General features: G+C 43.7%; 1 protein-coding gene across 2 annotated transcripts in view; it reads right to left on the reverse strand.

The window, feature by feature from the left end:
• Positions 1-6,843: 6,843 nt before the first annotated feature.
• The window catches only part of hsd11b2 (hydroxysteroid (11-beta) dehydrogenase 2), a 127,910-nt gene continuing 114,800 nt past the window's right edge, over positions 6,844-19,953 (reverse strand). For both annotated transcript variants that reach the window (XM_079497951.1, XM_079497950.1), the window contains 3 exons: positions 15,030-15,215; positions 12,583-12,720; positions 6,844-9,770 (listed from right to left, as the gene is read on the reverse strand). In XM_079497951.1, coding sequence (XP_079354077.1) covers positions 9,373-9,770; positions 12,583-12,720; positions 15,030-15,215 — 722 coding nt within the window. In that variant the 3' untranslated portion in view covers positions 6,844-9,372. The remainder of the gene's footprint in view (positions 9,771-12,582; positions 12,721-15,029; positions 15,216-19,953) is intronic.

Below are 19,953 nucleotides of genomic sequence, written 5' to 3' on the forward strand. Positions count from 1 at the left end.
GGAGGGTGGTGGGGAGGTCGGGGAGAAGCAAACCACGCCAACTATATTTAGGAGACCATTTGTATAGGCTTTGTGTACCACTTCGCCTCTAGTGGCTCCAATGAAGTTCGCCCATCTTCATAAATAGACCATCTTTGGCTGCGTATAGGAGCGGTTATAGGCACCGCTCAAAAAGAGAAAAATATATATCCGACTATAGTTATTAGAATTCAATCCAAAAAGCATATACTGTATGTTGTTTTTTCTTTATCCCACAATGTTGTATCCCATTTTTCACCCCTGTGTCAATTATCTAATGTGATCCTGGGCTCTACACTATAGTACACACCCTCCGCCAACCTGGGGAGAGCAACAGACTTGAACTCATGCATGAGTGTCCAAGTTGCTCCTTTACACCTGACAGGGGGGAGTTTCCCTGGTTGGACGTAGCACGTGGAAGGAACACGTTATTCCAACCAGTTCCTTTCCCCTCCATCAGGCGCCCCGGCTGGCCAGGGGGAGGCAGTTTAGAGACCAGGATTTCTGCATGTTTTTTGTGAGGGTACCTACCCTAGGGGACACAGGGAGAACATGCAAACTCCACACAGAAAGGCCCTTTTGCCAACCCCGCCTAGAGTATGGGCACTGATGACGTGGAGGAGGAAACGCGCTGCCAGCGCCCACAGCATCCCCAGCAGGAATCGAACCCAGGACCTTCTAGCTGTGAGGCGACAGCACTACCGACTGTGCCACCGTGCCCCTTGTATATGTTTTAAATGCAATTGCACAAATAAATAAAAATGCCAGAAGAAAGCATTATTGTGTAGCAGCAGGGGTGTCACAGGGTATCTGAAGGTGAGCGTACCGAATGTGGTACTATAGCTAGAGTAAGCTCAATATTCCCCCCTTGATCATTTTCTCAAAGGCTTTCGTGATCAGTGAAATAAGTCAAGTGCCACTGGCCTAAAGTCAGTTAATACTTTTGGCCTTGTTGTTTTTGCCAACGGGAACAAGACTGAGTGCTTTGTGCTTTGTGCTGTTCCACTATAAGCTTCTCTGTGAAAGTGTTTCTCTGTGAAAGTGTACGTGTCCTGCAGACACGTACACTGTCTGGAACTGGACTTTGACTGGCTTATGTCTGTCTGTCTCTCTGCATTGTGTCTCTCAGAGCGGTTATATATAGGCACCGCTCAAAAAGACTCTGCATGTGACCACCGCGCTCTGACTTTAGGTGCGTTACCCGTTCAAAACATGTCAAATAAATAACGGTAGTGGGTTTCATTTTGAACAGGGGACAAACGTTTCGGCTATCCAGCCTTCATCAGTGTCAGTGTTTTGAACTGCAGTACCACTACCGTTATTTATTTGACCGCTCAAAAAGAAAAATAGGCCTACATAGCCATATATATATGGTTATTAGAATTCAATCCAAAAAGCAAATATATGTTTTAAATGCAATTGCACACATAAATAAAAATGCCAGAAGAAAACATAGCAGCATCAAAAGAAAAGAACCCGCGCACCGAATTTGGTGTTTTATTTATTTATTTTGTTCTATTTTAGCCGATTCCCGGGCCAAAATTCCCCAGGTAGGCATTTTGCTTTGGCTAGACAAAAATCGCTGTTCAATCAATTTTAAATGGGCCAATAGGCTTTCATATGGGGAAACGGAATAGAGGGTATGCGCGTGACATCATCATCATACCAGGAAGTTATGCGGGAATGTCTACTGAGTGGCAAAAAACTACTTTCTGGCATTGACAGCCCATACTTCCAAACAGAAAAGTCATATTTGATTGCATTAAATTACTTTAATCAACATTAAATTCACTTTGTCACTCACTTTGCCACTCGATTTGCCACTCGATCTGCCATTCACTTTATGCATGCGCATACCCTCTATTGTTGCTGAACTCCAAGTGGAAAAAAACAACAACAAAAAGTCAGTCGGGTGGTCAAAAGTGTGGGGGGGGGGGGGATGAAATCACCTATCTGTGAGAGTGTGGGTGTCGACTCGCGGCATACTCAGTGAATGGTGGTGACGCGCCTGAGAAGCAACATCATTCTATGGCAGGTTACGTGCTGTGGGCCGCGGGGGCGGAATGAGTTAGAATTTCCGTCCATTGTGAAAGTGGTGTCCATCAGTTAAAAGTTCTGGTCTTGCCTATAAGAGCAGTTGAGAATTGCCTTGCCTTCCTGACCACGTGCTTGTCAAATATGTCCCTCAGCTATGCTTGGCTCTTTCTTCACCAACCTTCCCAAGCTGTTTCTACCAACCTGAACCCATGGGCAACTATATGGAGAAGGTCAAAACAGATAACTAGGCCTAGTAGGAGTCCTAAGAACAACCTTTTAGCCCCAAATGTCTTACTGTACCTCGTGCTGTTTGCATTTCTGTCTAATACAGTATTCAATCAATACATCAAAGCACACTGCAGACCTGTCAGGGATTGGTCTACTGCACCACCCAGCAAGCCAAATGACGTCATGATAATGTTATGATGACGTCCTCCAGGGACTCTGGTGATGTTCAGGACTAGGCCAGATCACAGCCCATATGGGGATGATCTCTACGTTCAGGACTAGGCCAGATCACAGCCCATATGGGGATGATCTCTACGTTCAGGACTAGGCCAGATCACAGCCCATATGGGGATGATCTCTACGTTCAGGACTAGGCCAGATCACAGCCCATATGGGGATGATCTTTACGTTCAGGACTAGGCCAGATCACAGCCCATATGGGGATGATCTCTACGTTCAGGACTAGGCCAGATCACAGCCCATATGGGGATGATCTCTACGTTCAGGACTAGGCCAGATCACAGCCCATATGGGGATGATCTCTACGTTCAGGACTAGGCCAGATCACAGCCCATATGGGGATGATCTCTACGTTCAGGACTAGGCCAGATCACAGCCCATATGGGGATGATCTCTACGTTCAGGACTAGGCCAGATCACAGCCCATATGGGGATGATATCTACGTTCAGGACTAGGCCAGATCACAGCCCATATGGGGATGATCTCTACGTTCAGGACTAGGCCAGATCACAGCCCATATGGGGATGATCTCTACGTTCAGGACTAGGCCAGATCACAGCCCATATGGGGATGATCTCTACGTTCAGGACTAGGCCAGATCACAGCCCATATGGGGATGATCTCTACGTTCAGGACTAGGCCAGATCACAGCCCATATGGGGATGATCTTTACGTTCAGGACTAGGCCAGATCACAGCCCATATGGGGATGATCTCTACGTTCAGGACTAGGCCAGATCACAGCCCATATGGGGATGATCTCTACGTTCAGGACTAGGCCAGATCACAGCCCATATGGGGATGATCTTTACGTTCAGGACTAGGCCAGATCACAGCCCATATGGGGATGATCTCTATGTTCAGGACTAGGCCAGATCACAGCCCATATGGGGATGATCTCTACGTTCAGGACTAGGCCAGATCACAGCCCATATGGGGATGATCTCTACGTCATTTCCAGGACGTCTTCACCAGTTTCAACAATATAGCTTATTCTGGGTCAGATGTGACTAGTCTTGGTATGACTTGATCTGGCCCCAATCGAGACGTCACTAATTCGTCCAGGTCCTGACCGTGCTTTGCTGGGCATCTTCCACTCTCTCTCTCCCTGCCTTAGTATATTAACCTACCGGTATCATGGATGCAGAGCACGAGCAGTTTCCCAACCGTACTCCAAAGAGACAATTAAGGCCTTGTCTGTTTTGAGGTAGTCAAACATTAAAAGAAACGTTGCAGGCCTACTACGTTTCCCGAACATTTCTAATATGGTAACTGTAAACATGGCTGAGAAACATGTGTACTGCGTGTGTGTGCATGTGTGCGTGTGTGTGTGCGTGCGTGTGTGTGTGTGTGCGTGCGTGCGTGCGTGCGTGCGTGCGTGCGTGCTGTGGTGGGTCTCAGCTTTTTTTTCTCCAGATGTAACAAGGGCTTACTATTGAGCTACATTGGTGGTTCTCAAACTTTTATCCTTATATCCCCCCATATAAGGATAAAAGTTTGAGAACCACCAATGTAGCTCAATAGTAAGCTCAATATCCCCCCCCCTCCTTGATCATTTTCTCAAAGGCTTTCGTTATCAGTGAAATAAAGTCAAGTGCCACTGGCCTAAAGTCAGTTAATACTTTGGCCTTGTTGTTTTTGGCAACGGGAACAACTGTTTGTTTCCAGAGACTCGAGTGCTTTGTGCTGTTCCACTATAAGCTCCTCTGTGAAAGTGTGTAAAACCTTCCTGCAGACACGTACACTGTCTGGAACTGGACTTTTCCTGGCTTACGTCAGTGTTGTTTTCGTCGACTAAAACTAAGACGAAAATTATTCGTCGACTACCTTTTTCCACTGACAAAAACTAAATGGAAACTAAATGAAAACTAAGGTGTGATGACTAAAACTAAGACTAAATATACTGACAATTTAGTCAACAAATAAAAACTAGACTAAAATGTTAGGAAGGGACTAGTGGACAAGAGATCCAGTATAAGTCATTTTACACTTGGTTGCATGCTGAAAATAGCCGATCTACAAGCTCACAACGCGTCGCAGCGCGACGCGTTGTGAGCTTGTAGATCGGCTATTTTCAGCAAATGTAAAATCAGCCATTATGACGGCATCAAGGCCTGTCAAAACACATTTTAGTCGACTAAATCAACTGTAGACTAAAATCTCATGACATTTAGTCGACTAAAACTAAACTAACACTAACACATTCCAGGTGACTGAAATGTGACTAAAACTAAGTGAAAACTATTCAAGAGACTATGACTAAAACTAAAATAGAAATTTGATGCCAAAAACAACACTGGCTTACGTCTGTCTCTCTGCATTGTGTCTCTCAGATGCACTGTGAGATTAACCTATAGTGCAGATATAGCCTATACTTGCATGGATGTACGTACGTACACAATACATCTGTCTTCTGGCATCCCAGCAACCCCTCTGTTTATCTCATCTCCATTTGTGTTGTTACTTCACTGTTGTACAAACCAAACTGTTCTCGCCACACTAACCTTCTTTAACCTTTGTTTAACTTGGCTCCGGTCGACTCTTCTACTGGCCAGTATAAACACAGGCACGACGCCAGCTGCACAGTGACTGCAGCTAAATACAGCAACATTTTCCAAAACACTATATATCCTTTCAGGACAAAAAAAAAAAAAAAGACCTGACATGAAAATGATCCTCGTCTGCTTATATAACGCCTCGATATTTATAGAGCGCTGTAATAAATTATCCGATGTTATTATCTAGAGCTATTATCATACAGAGAATATTGTTGGCAGAGTATTGCTAGGCACTAAGAAATATAAAAAGCCAATGAGGTGTCTTACACAGCAACTGATGGTTCATTCAATTTATGGGTGAGGAGGTTTACGTTCCATGCATGCCAGACCAGAGATTGACAATGGCAACTAAGACGACCTCTGACCTCTAGCCCAGTGATAGTTCAACAGGAGGCCAAGTCCACAAATGAATCAGCCCCTTATGGACCTCTGACACACTATACGCATATACGGTGCACATCGTTAATGCTACTCTCACAGGACCTCAACTGACCACAGCTGGCCCAGCTCAGCTCAGCTCAGCTCAGTTCAGCTTGGGTCACGCTGTAGTTGTTCCCGCCAAGCAGCAGGAACTACTACACTCTCTGTTTTAATACAGGTCATTAGGGTTTACAATTTCCATTCATTTTTAACAACCTTTATAGTATTGTCGCAGGACATAAATATTTTCTTGTTTTTAAACTCTCTCTCTCTCTCTCTGTATATGGTTATCTATATCTGGTTGTATGTTTAGAAGTAGTATGTGCATTCACATATCAACTGGGATGTTGACTGGAATGAGTGACTGGAATACGTTTTCACGCCTGGGCCAGCCAGGAAGCGATGGACAGACTCGGGCCGATGCGCCAGCCTGGAAAATAAAAAAGTGTTAAGTATGGCTTCAAAAAATACCTTCAAGTAGGCCTACAGACATGTCATAGCAGTGTCCTTCAATAAGGCACAAAATTATGTTGGAACTTAAATCCCTATTTTAATAATGCGCAATAGGGCATAGCAGTGGGCTTTGTTTTCTGGTTCCACTGAAAAAATTGGCCATTCATTTTTCCCATAGAGTGATTACTAGAACTATTACTTAGCCTAGCTCGGTCCCAGGCTTACTATCTGCGAAGAGAAAAGCCTGGTCATAATATAAGGCAGAGACAGCATAGCCAGAAGTGTCGGCCCAGCGTGACTATTACTAGTTTTCTAGCGAGAACTGTTGCTATTCTCCATATGCAGACCGCGGCCATCTTACCATATAAGTAAATGGCAAGGTGCTACCTAGGTGCAACTTCCAATGACAGCCCATTCATCCAAACATAAAAGTCCTATCTAATTGTAAAACTCACCAACATTGCAGCTGTACGGAAAGCTTGAATTATTCTCTTTCTATCCTCAAAGTGTTTGTTTCATAAAAATCCACTGTAGACATGTTATGAGCTACTTTGTGTCCTTGCAGGTGATTATTTTTCTAAGTGCTGAAGTTTGGAAGTGCTCGTTAGATATCACTCAACTGCCCCGTAGTGTGTAGCACCTGTTTTGAATTAGCACATAATGCAGGAGGCAGCAGGACATTGCTTTACTGAAAACGAGCTGCTTCCAAACGGCATTGGCCGCTGTCTGCAAATGGGCAATAGAAAAAAAAAGTGCCGGACATCAGTATGCCATCTGGATAAAGTAAAACTCTTAATACAATCAATGAATCAATGGTGAATATTTTCCTTTTTTATTATCATTTGTTTTCTTTTTATATATTTTTTATATAAAAAATCACAGTTGAAGAGATTGATACAGGAAAAAGGCTGCCATAAATAGTGATTCAAAAACAAAAGTGGGATGAATAACAAAACAAAAAGAAACACAACCGACGAAACAAAACATACATCAAATGTTCACTGTGGGGAGGATGAAAGCCTCATAAGGGAACACATGTCTTTTAATGTGGTTCAACGTATACAGTCAGTGGCCAAACATGTCTCCATGTGTACTGGTGAGAACAAATATCTGGAGATGTATCCAAAATATCTCCTATCGTATCGCTGTATAGGCTATAGAAAATCACACACACGCACGCACGCACGCACGCGTGCGCCCACACACACACACACACACACACACACACATACACACACACACACACACACACACACACACACACACACACACACACACACACACACACACACACACACACACACACACACACACACACACACACACACACACACACACAAACAAACACACACACAAAATTGGGAGTGCCCGAGGTGCATTCATACAGTATGCTAAAGTAGTACGTAGTCAAACACTACCCCAGACCATGCATACATCCATAACACACAATATAGACAGCCATACACACACAGATACATCATACTGCCAGTGGTGTACAAGAATATGTATGCATACACATTCAAATGCATTCCAAAAAGCAAAATATTACCCTGTGCTAAAATCAACTGGATGTGTCAAAAACTTGTATTTATATATTATACAACGGTTTAGCTGAAAACCTACTTTTAGCCCAGTCCCGGTTGCTATAGGCAACGCCTTCGTCACCCCCAGCACCAGGAAATGTCCGTGCGCTTCCAATAGGGTCCCATTTAAAATAGGATTTTCCCTCGCTCTTTTCTCTGAAACTACGAGCGATGTCGTTTGGACCAAACATTCGATGTTCGGATCTAATTGGTGAATTTTCACCGCATCGCGATGCAACATGTTACCGTTTCTGGCGAAAGATAAACATTGTGAGCTAATGCTAACATTAGCCGTTTCTTCTTCTCTCGCTCTGCAAGGCCGGGAGATCAGACGTAGTAATCCAGTCATTCCGTCGGCAGAAGCTGACTACCTCCAATGGCCACTAGGCAGCAGGCATTGACTGTTTTTGAAAGCTTGGTAACGCTTTCTCTTGTTGCTTTGAAACAATGTTTCTAAATCATGAAAGTTAAGACTGTTGTTGCAATCGCTGTCTAAATCTAATTTCTCCGCAAATATATAGCTTTCAAGGACATCCAACTGTTTCGAAGAATACATTGTAAATGAATGTTCAATATGACCATTCACATTTGTTGTTCTTTTTACATTTATGTAGGTACATATCAATAAACCTATTCGTTTATTAAATGGATTCATGCAATATAGGTAGGCCTATAGTTATACTTCGGTATAAATCGGTAGAATGTATATGTAGCATTACGCAGAAGCGGGGATTGAACCCGGGGCTCCCACTCGCCAGACCAACACACAACCTGTCGTCTACCGTGCCAGCCCCATTGGCAGGGCTGTTGCGGGCTGGGTCTACAATCTTTGAAGCGCGTCCTCTCACTTCACACCGCGGACCGCCGCACACAATGTCTCTCACGCGAGGATATCACGCTCCACGTCCTGCCGACTACGCCAGATTGTAGCATTACGCGGAAGCGGGGATTTGATCCCCGGGGCTCCCACTCGCCAGACCAACGCGCAACCCGATTGGCAGGGCTGTTGAGGGCTATGGGTCTTGGCTGGGGGCTACATATAGCTTTAATTTTAACTATAGCCAAATAGCCAAAAGTACATAAGGTCAATATATTCCTTGAATCAATTTGATAAAAAAATATATTTCAAAACACTGAACATGGTGAAAAGCTAATGAATGTACTTTTGGAATCACTTTGAGCTTATACTGTGTGTTCATAAGATGTTAACATATTACATTTGTATATTATAATCAGTACAGGTTTGTGTATTGAGAGAAAATGATAACAAACAGATACAGAAACTGTAGATATGTAGATTGATAGATATCTCTGTGTATGTGCGTGTAATTGTGCATACTGTACATATCGAGTTGTTAGAAGTCCTCACATTAACCAATAGAAGCAGTGATCGGTCCCACCAATAAAATAGCTGGTAGTGGATCGTCAATCATTTAGTAACATTTATGGCCATCATTGTCACTACCTGTGACCTGTGACCTTTCGGCTTTAATTCATACAGGAAGTGGTTTCCACTGCTGGAAGGACAGAGCTGAGTTGTGTTGAGGTTCTCATGGGTTAAAAAAAAGTAAGGTCAGGGTGTTGATCTGACCCCACTAATAGTGCTGGAGGTCAACAACAAACTAAAAAAAACAAAAAACAAACAAACACAAAACAGTTGCACGTCTATGATCCCTTCAACAATTACAAAAAAAAAACATCGTATAGAAAAGCAGATGAATGTACAGGAAACACTATTGTGTGAAGAGTGGAGTGGTCCTACCAGCCCCTCACCAACCAAATATACCAACAACAACAACGGGGACAAGTTAGCGACGTAGCCTATAGGGTTTAGGCTACATCGCTAACTTGTCCTCGTTGTTGTTATTGCTGATGCCGTGGATAACCAACTCGTTCTCCTTCCGAAGGATTCGCGGGAGGAGCTTCTTCTGGACAAAAAGTCTCTGTAGGAACTTGTCGCTGATGGCCGCGGGGAGGTACGTGTGGATAAAGTACATGAGACCCACGCCGGGCCCTGCGTAGTAGCGGGCCAGAGGCCTGGGGGCCAGCAGGGCCTCCGCCATGGTGTTGATGACCGGGCTGAGGTCCTCGTTGGCAGAGCGGGCGTGGCTCCGGAACAACTCCCTGGTCTCGTTGAGGTAGTCCTCTCCGTACTCCTCCAGCAGGCTGGGAGGCAGATTCTGGATCAGCTGTTTGTACTGCGTCTCCCAGTACGTCTCGTTGCTGCTCTGACCTGAGAACAGCACAAACAAACATAAAGATGAGCTAAAGTAAAGCAGTGGTTCTCAACCTTTTGAATTTTAAAGACTCCCAATTTGATACAATTTATTTTTCTTTTCTATTCTATTCTATTCTATTCTATTCTATTCTATTCTATTCTATTCTTTTCTTTATCTCTGGGACGTCCCCAACCTACGCTGTGAAATGATTTAACCCATTCTGGACGGGAACCCGTTTTAAACATTATGTTATGCTTTAGCTATTGAAAAATAGCAGATCTACAAGCTCATAGCGCGCCACCGAGTGGCGCGCTACGAGCTTGTAGGTCTGCTATTTTTGAAAAATCGTGAAAATGTTTATTTCGGAAAACTGGAGGATTTAGAAGATTTTTTTTAAAATTTTGAGGCCAAAATGGATTAACTGGACAAATGAACAATGTGACCCACATGTGTACAGCATAGGGGGGAAACAGACTGTATGGAAGCTGTACAGTAGTAGTGGGACTTAGTGTAGACCATGCAGCGGAGGGTCTCGGAGGGTCCATGGAGCATGGTGTTATTGTTACAGTCGGTTGACTCCTCTTAGATCAACTGATGTGTGATGTGTGTGTCCCAATAAGCCTCTTAGCCTGCAACCACTAATTGCAACCTGCTGTATGAAAACTCCACATCCATAACTGAACAATTTGTTGTGGTTCTACCACTACAGGGGTTTTATTTTTCCTTTCTTTTCCTTTTTTTTTTTTTTTGCATGTGGAAGTCATTATGGGAACGTTTCCTGGCATCATGTATATCATCATGATTATTTTGGGGGGGGGGGGGGGGGATTTGGCTAAGGGTCAGAGTACAGGGAAACAAACAGCATCACCAATAGCAATAGAATAACCCATTTAGGCCTGACGTCGAAATAAAAAAAAAGGATTCTGAAAGAATATATATTCAAAGATTTGTGCCGCATTGTTCACGAATTTTCAAAAATAGCAGACCTAGGCGCGCTATGAGCTTGTAGATCTGCTATTTTTCAATATCTAAAGTATAACATAATGCTTAGTTAAAACACCAAAAGGGCTTCCCGGCCCGCCCAGAATGAGATAATATACTGTATATGGATACAGAAAGATCCCCACAGAGGAAGTAATTATACGCCATGGGTTGTTATAAGAAGAGTGTTTCTTGACAGTGAAAATGAGCCAATTAAGAACACATGGGTTTTCCCAAGGAAGGCATTCCCATTGGGTCGTGATATGAGATTCTCTGACAGCGGTGGAGCTCTCTATTCTCCATATGCAGACCGCGGCCATCTTACCATATAAGTTCATGGCAAGGTGCTAACAAGGTGCAACTTCCAATGGCAGCCCATATTCATCCAAACAGAAAAGTCCTATCTAATTGTATTAAACAACGTCAAACTCACCGACATTGCAGCTGTACGGAAAGCTTGAATTATTCTCTTTCTGTCCTCAAAGTGTTTGTTTCATAAAAATCCACCGTAGACATGTTATGAGCTACTTTGTGTCCTTGCAGGTGATTCTATTTCTAAGTGCTGGAATTTGGAAGTGCTCGTTAGATATCACTCAACTGCCCTATGTACCAACTGTTTTGAATTAGCACATAATGCAAGAGGGAGCAGGACATTGCTTTACTGAAAACGAGTGCTTCCAAACTCTGATGGAAACATGGCCGCGGTCTGCAAATGGGCAATTGCTTCACTGCCTGTGAATGGTCACACACAGTGGTGGTCACTATAGGGTCACTGATTTGAATCCACAGACAAGCTGGGGAAACAAGTATGGGCGGGGAAAATTGAACATGAAAAGCTCTCAAGAGGGGAAGAAAGAGCTGGAGATGTCTGGAAGGTTGACAGAAAAATAGAATAATGGGAAGAGTTCCCAGAACCTTCTCTAATGGATAACCTATCATTATCAGAATGAACTTTATACAGTCAGTTGATCAGGGAGAGAGTGTAGCAGGGGAGACAGAGATTAGGGAAGCTGAGAGGACGAATATGTATAGAGTTGAATGAAGTATACTGATCGGGGGCGGAAGAATCAAGGCCAATATGTGAATCATGGCCAGTGGGGGGTTAACCAGGCGATCGTATTGGGGGGGGACAGACTCTAGCCCATTTTGGGGGTGGGAACCCCTTATGGTGTTTTAAGCATTATGTTATGCTTTAGCTGTTGAAAAATAGCAGATCTACAAGTTCATAGCGTGGCACCGAGTGCCACGCTATGAACTTGTAGATCTGCTATTTTTGAAAAATCGTGAAAATGTGGCGCAAATCTTTGAATATATATATTCTTTCAGAGTGAACGTTTTTGAGTGGTGCAACCACTCCAAGGAACAGCAATGTCACTATGTGACTATGTTACTATGTTTAGAGTACCAGTAGGGGCAAAAGTGGCGCTGTTGTGCCAGAAACAGAGAGAGAGAGATAGTGCTGCACTGTTGCCTGCTAATGAGAGAGAGAGAGAGAGAGAGAGAGAGAGAGAGGGGCAGGGGGAGAGGGGAGTTGCACCACTCAGTTCACACGGGTGTGATTTTTAACTCAAATCTTTGCTTCTTGGGGGGGGTGTGACCCTGGAACAACACATTTTCAGATGGGGGTTGGCAGCCAATTTCACAAGATTTCTGGGGGTCCTTGACATGAAAATGTGTGCGAACCACTGACATAGAAACACAGGTTTCAGTCAGAAAACTTTTAGGATTTAATTTTAGAAGACATTTTTGTAGAATCGTCCTGCAGGTCAAAATGGGCTATAAGGGAAGGTGAATGCAGACACACACAGGTGTATGGAGGTATATACAGAAAGGTGGTGCGCTGACCGGTCTTATATGAGGAAGGCAGGATGGTGGACACGTTGACGCCCCAGGGCAGCAGCTCGTGTCTCAGGGTGTTGATGAAGAGATTCAGAGCTGCTTTAGATGCTCCGTAGGCAGACAGAAGGGGAAACGGCTGGTCACCTACAAACACACAACACACACGCACGCACGCACGCACACACACACACACACACACACACACACACACACACACACACACACACAAACACACACACACACACACACACGCACACACAGAGGCACAACCCGAGTAAGTTAACCGAGTCACACCCTGCTTCACATTCAGTGAAAATGAGCTCCAGACAAGCCAAGATCAATATGTTGTTTTTGCCAACTCCTTTGTTTGTTTGTTTCTCTGGTAGCAGGATATTTCCAAAAGATGGGAACAGATTTGTGGAAAGCTTGGGTCAATGATCACACTGCTGGTTGTGCCAACGAGTGGCAGTGAGAGAATGGATTCTCACAAAAATGTAAACACGTCTTTGATCTAGTTGTGTTGTTTTATAATGTCATTTATATTGTAAGCCGTTGTGTTTATTTTCATTTTGACTTTATTATTATTGTTATTTATTTTTTGCATTGCCTGTTGTTTTTCACTTTTTGTTTTGACCAGCTTTTATTTCCACTTTTTTTTTTATGTTCGGCATTTGGAGTTGCATCTGTTGTATGACTTGTGCTATATAAATTAAGTTTGATCGATCGTTTGAATATAGCACACACTTTGGCATGATCCACGCAACAGCATGGAACTTGTTGTTGTTGTAACACTGAAACATATTATCATTACGTCACCATCGTAAACCAATTATACCCTGGCATTGGTACATATCTTCATCACGTCATGGGACATTCGCTTCGTAGCGTGACGGAAAACATACCTGCTTCGTGCCAGCATATGACGTCATATCATATGCTGCTAAGGGACATATGCATCGTAGCACCTGACTGATAACATTACTTGCACGCTCTGCTTGCGCAAGTAACTAGAACTGCACTCTGTCGAGTGCCTACTTGCTTGTTGCACACAAGTAGGCCATAAATGGCCTACTAGTGCGCAAGCAGAGCGTGCAAGTACTGTTGACCGCTACAAACTGTGAAATCTCAGCTTCTCTGTGAAAGAACGTTTGAAATATTGAATTATTAGGTTTAGCTATTTGCTATACGTACCTAGTTTTTGGAGGTAAAAAAGTAGTAATGTAATGTTGTAATTAATACGGATGAGTGACGGCTTTCGATGGTGACGTATATGTCGACCAGTGTCGGGTGGATTAAAGGAAATGCCTCTATGTATATGTATATGTAATTTGTAAGTTGATTAGCGGTATACTGTGGTTACTTTGTGTATGCCCCGTTTGATGCGTATGTATCGTAGCAGCATATGACGTCAGGGTATAACTGGTACAACTAGCTCTCAATGATGACGTAATAAAGATGTGGATTAAAGGACCCAATGCCAGGGTGTAATTGGTTTTCGATGGTGACGTAATGACGATTTTAGTGTCGGGAGGATTAAAGGTAATGCCCCCATGTATACATGTATGTAATCTGACACCACTGCAATATCAAGCACAAGTAGTCATTACGTCATGACGTAAATTCTGTATTCAATTCTGTATTCATTGTCAATGGGAATTTAATGTTTGTGCAGGACGAAAATAGCCGATTTGCTCGTCTATGACGTAAATTCTCCATTCATTGTCAATGGCATTTAATGTTTGTGTTAGGACAAAAATCTACACATCTCTTCTGCATACACAATAAAGAACCGCTGAGTGAAGATCTTTGTGGGATTTCTGCTTTGCCTTATAAGGTATTTCTATTTATGATTCATGACTGTTTGACATTTTGTCAACAGCCGCTTCGTGGATATGATTGAAATGAGGTGAAGTTGTTAGTTTATATAATTGTACGAGGACATTTCCACAAGTATTTACAAAAGATAAATGATATGCCCTGTGTGTGTGCGCGTGCACGTGCGTGCGTGCGTAACTGTTTGTTTGGAACGTAGGTGAGGATAGGTGTAATTTATTGAAGTGTTGACAGATCTTGGCCGGGTAGACAGAGGAGTGTCCAATGTTAAATCAACATGAGATGATTTAATCAGAAAATCCGGTTTAAAAAAGAAAAAAAAAAGAATTAAACTGCCAGCTATATTTATTGTCTGCATGACTCAGTGTGTGTGTGTGCATGCGTTCATGCATGTTTGCGTGTGTGTGCGTGCATGCGTGTGTGTGTGTGTGTGTGTGTGTGTGTGTGTGTGTGTGTGTGTGCATGTGTGTGTGTGCATGTGTGTGTGTGCGCGTGCATGTGTGTGTGTGTGTGTGCATGCATGTGTGTGTACATGTGTGCGTGTGTGTGCATGCGTGCGTACATGTGCGCACGCTTGTTAGTGTGTGTGTGTGGGTGTGCGATCGAGTGTGTAGTGTTACCTGCTGGGCTCGACACGGTGACAATGCGACCTTTGCCCTTGCGGAGCAGCGGCAGGAAGGCCTGTGTGACGGACAGAGTGCCAAAGAAGTTGACCTCCATGCAGCCTCTGTAGTTCGACATCAGAGACAGCTCCGCGTCGCCAAAGTTCACGCACACCCCCGCGTTGTTGACCAAACCCCACAGACCTATAGGAGGAGAGAGGAGGAGACGTTTACGGACGTAGTGTCTGTAGTAGGTGTACATGCAAGTAAATACATTAAAAAAAAACATCAAAATATATATATATGATGTTGGATAAAACACCAGAGTATGTATAGCAGCTGCTCTTCCCTCGAATGACCACACGGGGGCAGTCTCCTACTTGCTGACCCGGTGACCTCTCAACATACATTCAGTGCCTATGTTTGTGACACTCAACAGCGAAGACACCAACAGCCAATAGTTCAAATAGCTGATCTACAAGCTCACAATGTGTCGATGTAGAATGGCTAGTTGAACTATTTTAAAATGTTTTCACGCATTTAGACCAGAACTGATTCTACAAATGTCTTCTAAATCCTGACAGCTTGCTGAAAAACCCATATATCAGTGGTTCTCAAACTATTTCATGTCAAGCAGCCCCATGTAATTGGCCGCCGACCCCCATCTGAAATTATGGCAGTTCCAGGGACGCCCCCAGAAGCAAAGATTTGAGTTAAAAACGTTCACTCTGAAAGAATATATATTCAAAGATGTGCGCCACATTTTCACGATTTAAAAAAAAATAGCAGATCTACAAGCTCGTAGCGCGGCACCGAGTGCCGCGCTATGAGCTTGTAGATCTGCTTTGCGCTGAAGTGGAAATTAAAGCTGTGCAATCCATAATAATAATGAATGAATCCATAATTCATTCTACTGTTGGATTCAATAAGAGCATCTGCAAACTGACTTAGCAAGCATCTGCAATTAACAGTAGCAAGCGTCTCAAGGTGAGATATATGATGTGCAGAACAGGAAAACTGGTTCCTTGACAAGTAACAAGTGGTGGTGGGGGGGGGGGGGGCATGAGGGATGCAGCTGAGAACATTCTGTCCTGAGAGAGAGGGGGGAGAGGGGGGGAGAGAGAGAGAGAGAGAGAGAGAGAGAGAGAGAGAGAGAGAGACTGAATGTTTTAGCAGCATGTTGACAAATTAATCAGGGTGTCACAGGAATGCCAGTAAAACACATTGGCTTGAACTGAGAGAGAGAGAGAGAGAGAGAGAGAGAGAGAGAGAGAGAGAGAGAGAGAGAGAGAGAGAGAGAGAGAGAGAGAGAGAGAGAGAGAGAGATATATTCAGGGCCAGGGAGAGTTTTAATCCTTAAGGCCTCACCTATAAATCTGTATAGTCATTATAAACTTAGTTTGCTGTTTTAAGCACTATAGTCACTTATAGGTTAAGACTCTTAGAGATCTTTTTTGTTGTTTTGTTACTTCTAAAAAAAAAACAACATTTTGATCGTATTTCTTATACTATATATATATATAGCTTATATCTAATATTTACCTGCCTTTTTCATCTCTATACATAGTCATAGTCAGAGGTTAGAATTAGGTTTGCAATGATGATTTTTTGAGTAAAAAGCAATTAAGGCATCAGATGCCGGCGCTCCATTGACTGAAACTTTGCCTAAATAAAGTTGTCCTTATTGTGCAAGTGTAGACGGCGTGGGGTGATTTTAATTTATAGAAGCCGAGTAAACATCCAAATAACTCAGGGGGCCCCAAGGTAGACCCCCAGTCAATGAAGGGTTCTACTACCCTAGGTCCCCTATACTGTTTTTCTCTCTACACCAAATGTCTTTGCACAACATGTCACGTTGGGATGTGCGTATTTTCTTTTAAGTGGTGCGAACCACTTCCTTAAGTGACTATGTGTGTGGGTAGCTGGCTGGCTGCCTGGGTATGTCTGAGCACGAAAACAGCATAGTTGTTTTTCACCACCTGTGCGCAACCTAACGCCAGGGCTCCACCGGACGCGTTGCGTCTCCGTCGCGTCGCGTCAAAAAACACACCGGTTCAATTTTAATGCACGCGTCGCGTCTCCGTCAACGCGGGCAGTGGAGCCACCCTTCATTGATTAAAAAGGGAACATTCCCTGACGGTGACGGAGACGCGACGCTGACGCGCCCGGTGGAGCCTGGCCGTAACACACACACACAAACACACACGCACATATTAACTGTATATATGGTGATTTCAGGTGTCCCCCCCCCCCCCCCCCCCAGGGACCCCCACACACGGAGTTGCACCACTTACTTGATTTTTTTATAGAATATTTGCAACAGAATCGGGACGTTTAGGGTTCATGTGGTTTTTAGCGCCGAGAGTTTTTCATACTACGGAAAAGCCACTAGCAGCGATCGCTGCTTTCTGTCACGTCTGAAGAGCTGTTAATGTTGGCTGATTAACAGAGGGGGTTATTAGAATAACAGAGGGAAGAATGTCATCTGGGTCCAACGTGAGCTGCACTCATGTTGCGCTGCAGAACTTAGCGGTGTTTGTCTGGCCGCATGCAAATACAACAAATTCTTAACTTTTCATAAAATTGGCTCCGCTCGATCCTTTCCATGGCTTCTAATGGAGGTTGCATGCCACAAGGATTTCCAATTGAATCAAACTGTTCATTTATAGGGTACTTTGATGGTTTTTGTTTCTTTGACCGAATCGGAAAAATCTGTAATATCCACCAACTTAATAATGCTTTGAAATCTACAGGCTGATTTAATAACATGATCCCTAGGATTCAATAGCAGATTGTGGCGCGACGTGTTGTAAACTTGTTGCTTGCTTATTTAAGTGATTTGGTTTGGATTAGAGGGGGGAAAAAGGCAGGGGGGGGGGGGGGGGCCTCTGGGACTTCCGATTAATGAAGAATAGTGTTTAAGTAGTTTGTGATTATTTTCATTTAGCTCTAACTACCACACACACGCACACACACACACACACACACACACACACACACACACACACACACACACACACACACACACACACACACACACACACACACACACACACACACACACACACACACACGCACGCACACACACGCACACACACACACACACACACACACACACACGGGCACGCTTGGTGTGTTGTGTTTACTGTAGGCTATATAACCCCATGAGGGGCCAAACATGTAGATAAACTCACCTCCCTGTGTGTTTGTGTACATTTCAAGGCTCTGTTCATATAACGAGTGTCCGTATGTTAGATTACAGAGATCTGTGTGTGTGTGTGTGTGTGCGTGTGCGTGTGCGTGTGCGTGTGTGTGTGTGTGTGTGTGCGTGCGTGCCCTTATCTAAGCTGACCTAGATCTCCGCAGCAGGCTTCAGTTTATTAAGAACCGCAGAGAGACCGGAGAGGTGAGGAGCCACCGAGCCAGGCTGTAAATCTCTTTTGCAATCTATGCATTGTGTGTGTGTGTGTGTGTGTGTGTGTGGGGGTGTGTGTTCACTGCTCTTTAATGAGAACGCTGGCAGCCCGCGGAGGATATCCTTAAATGACTCTTTAAAGTACATTAGCCTCCAGCGCTTTTCCTCAAAATCCCTGCTCACTTTTATTTACCACACCCAATCACTAGAATTACTACTTACTATGTCCCTATGTGTCTGTGTAAGGGCCGATTCATACTCCTATTTCACAGCTGTTTCGGCGCTGTAGTGCCGAAATGATTTCGGCTCGTCAGAAATTTCAGTAGCACCGAAGAGCCGACTTTAGGACGGTACACACCCCCCCCCCCCCCCCCGAACCTCAAATGACGTCACATTGTAGGCTCTACAGAGCCGAACCGACTTTTATTCGGCTCTAAAATAGGAGTATGAATCGGCCCTATGTCTGTCTGTTTGGGATATGAACTGTCCTGATCACGTTTTTTTTGCTCCCGATCCGATTCCGATAATTTCATTATGAGACATACCGTGCTAATAACAAATATTGCTTTGATGCTCATATTAACTTTAGAAAGTATTAAGTTGTTTTTTGAGTGGTGTAAACCACTCCTACAACTGGCTTTGTTAGTCTGTGCAGAAAAAATGAGCATGGTTGCTATGTTCACCCTGTTCACCCGGGTGTGATTTCATTACGTCAGACATGATTTCATTACGTCAGACAGGCTATATAAGACCTTACACCACTCAGTTCACACGGGTGTGATTTTTTATTAGCGCATGCATTCCATAATTCCATGGGGCTAGACCACACATGGGCATAATTATGACGTCATCGACTTGCGACGGGAGCAGTCCCTATTGAGTGAAAGATTCACAATTTATGGGAGAAATACAATATTTAAGGTGTTTTTATTTTGTAATTTTAGTTATAGAGGGCAAGTATAATGTTTGAACCCATTCTGGACGGGAACCCCTTTTGGTGTTTTAACTAAGCTTTACGTTATACTTTAGCTATTGCAAAATAGCAGATCTACAAGCTCATAGCGCGCCACCGAGTGGCACGCTACGAGCTTGTAGGTCTGCTATTTTTGAAAAATCATGAAAATGCGGCACAAATCTTTGAATATATATTCTTTCAGAGCGATTTTTTTTTTAATTTCGACGTCAAGCCTAAATGTATTAAGTGCGCATGCCAGCAGGCCAGTAAGGAGGGAGTTACAATAGTTTTGACATGGCTGATGGAGAGATGTCTGGATAAGGAGGGAGTTACAATAGTTTTGACATGGCTGATGGAGAGATGTCTGGATAAGGAGTTATAGTTTTGACATGGCTGATGGAGAGATGTCTGGATAAGGAGTTATAGTTTTGACATGGCTGATGGAGAGATGTCTGGATAAGGAGTTATAGTTTTGACATGGCTGATGGAGAGATGTCTGGATAAGGAGTTATAGTTTTGACATGGCTGATGGAGAGATGTCTGGATAAGGAGTTATAGTTTTGACATGGCTG

Source organism: Electrona antarctica, assembly GCF_951216825.1.
Source record: "Electrona antarctica genome assembly, chromosome: 3".
NCBI lineage: Eukaryota > Metazoa > Chordata > Actinopteri > Myctophiformes > Myctophidae > Electrona > Electrona antarctica.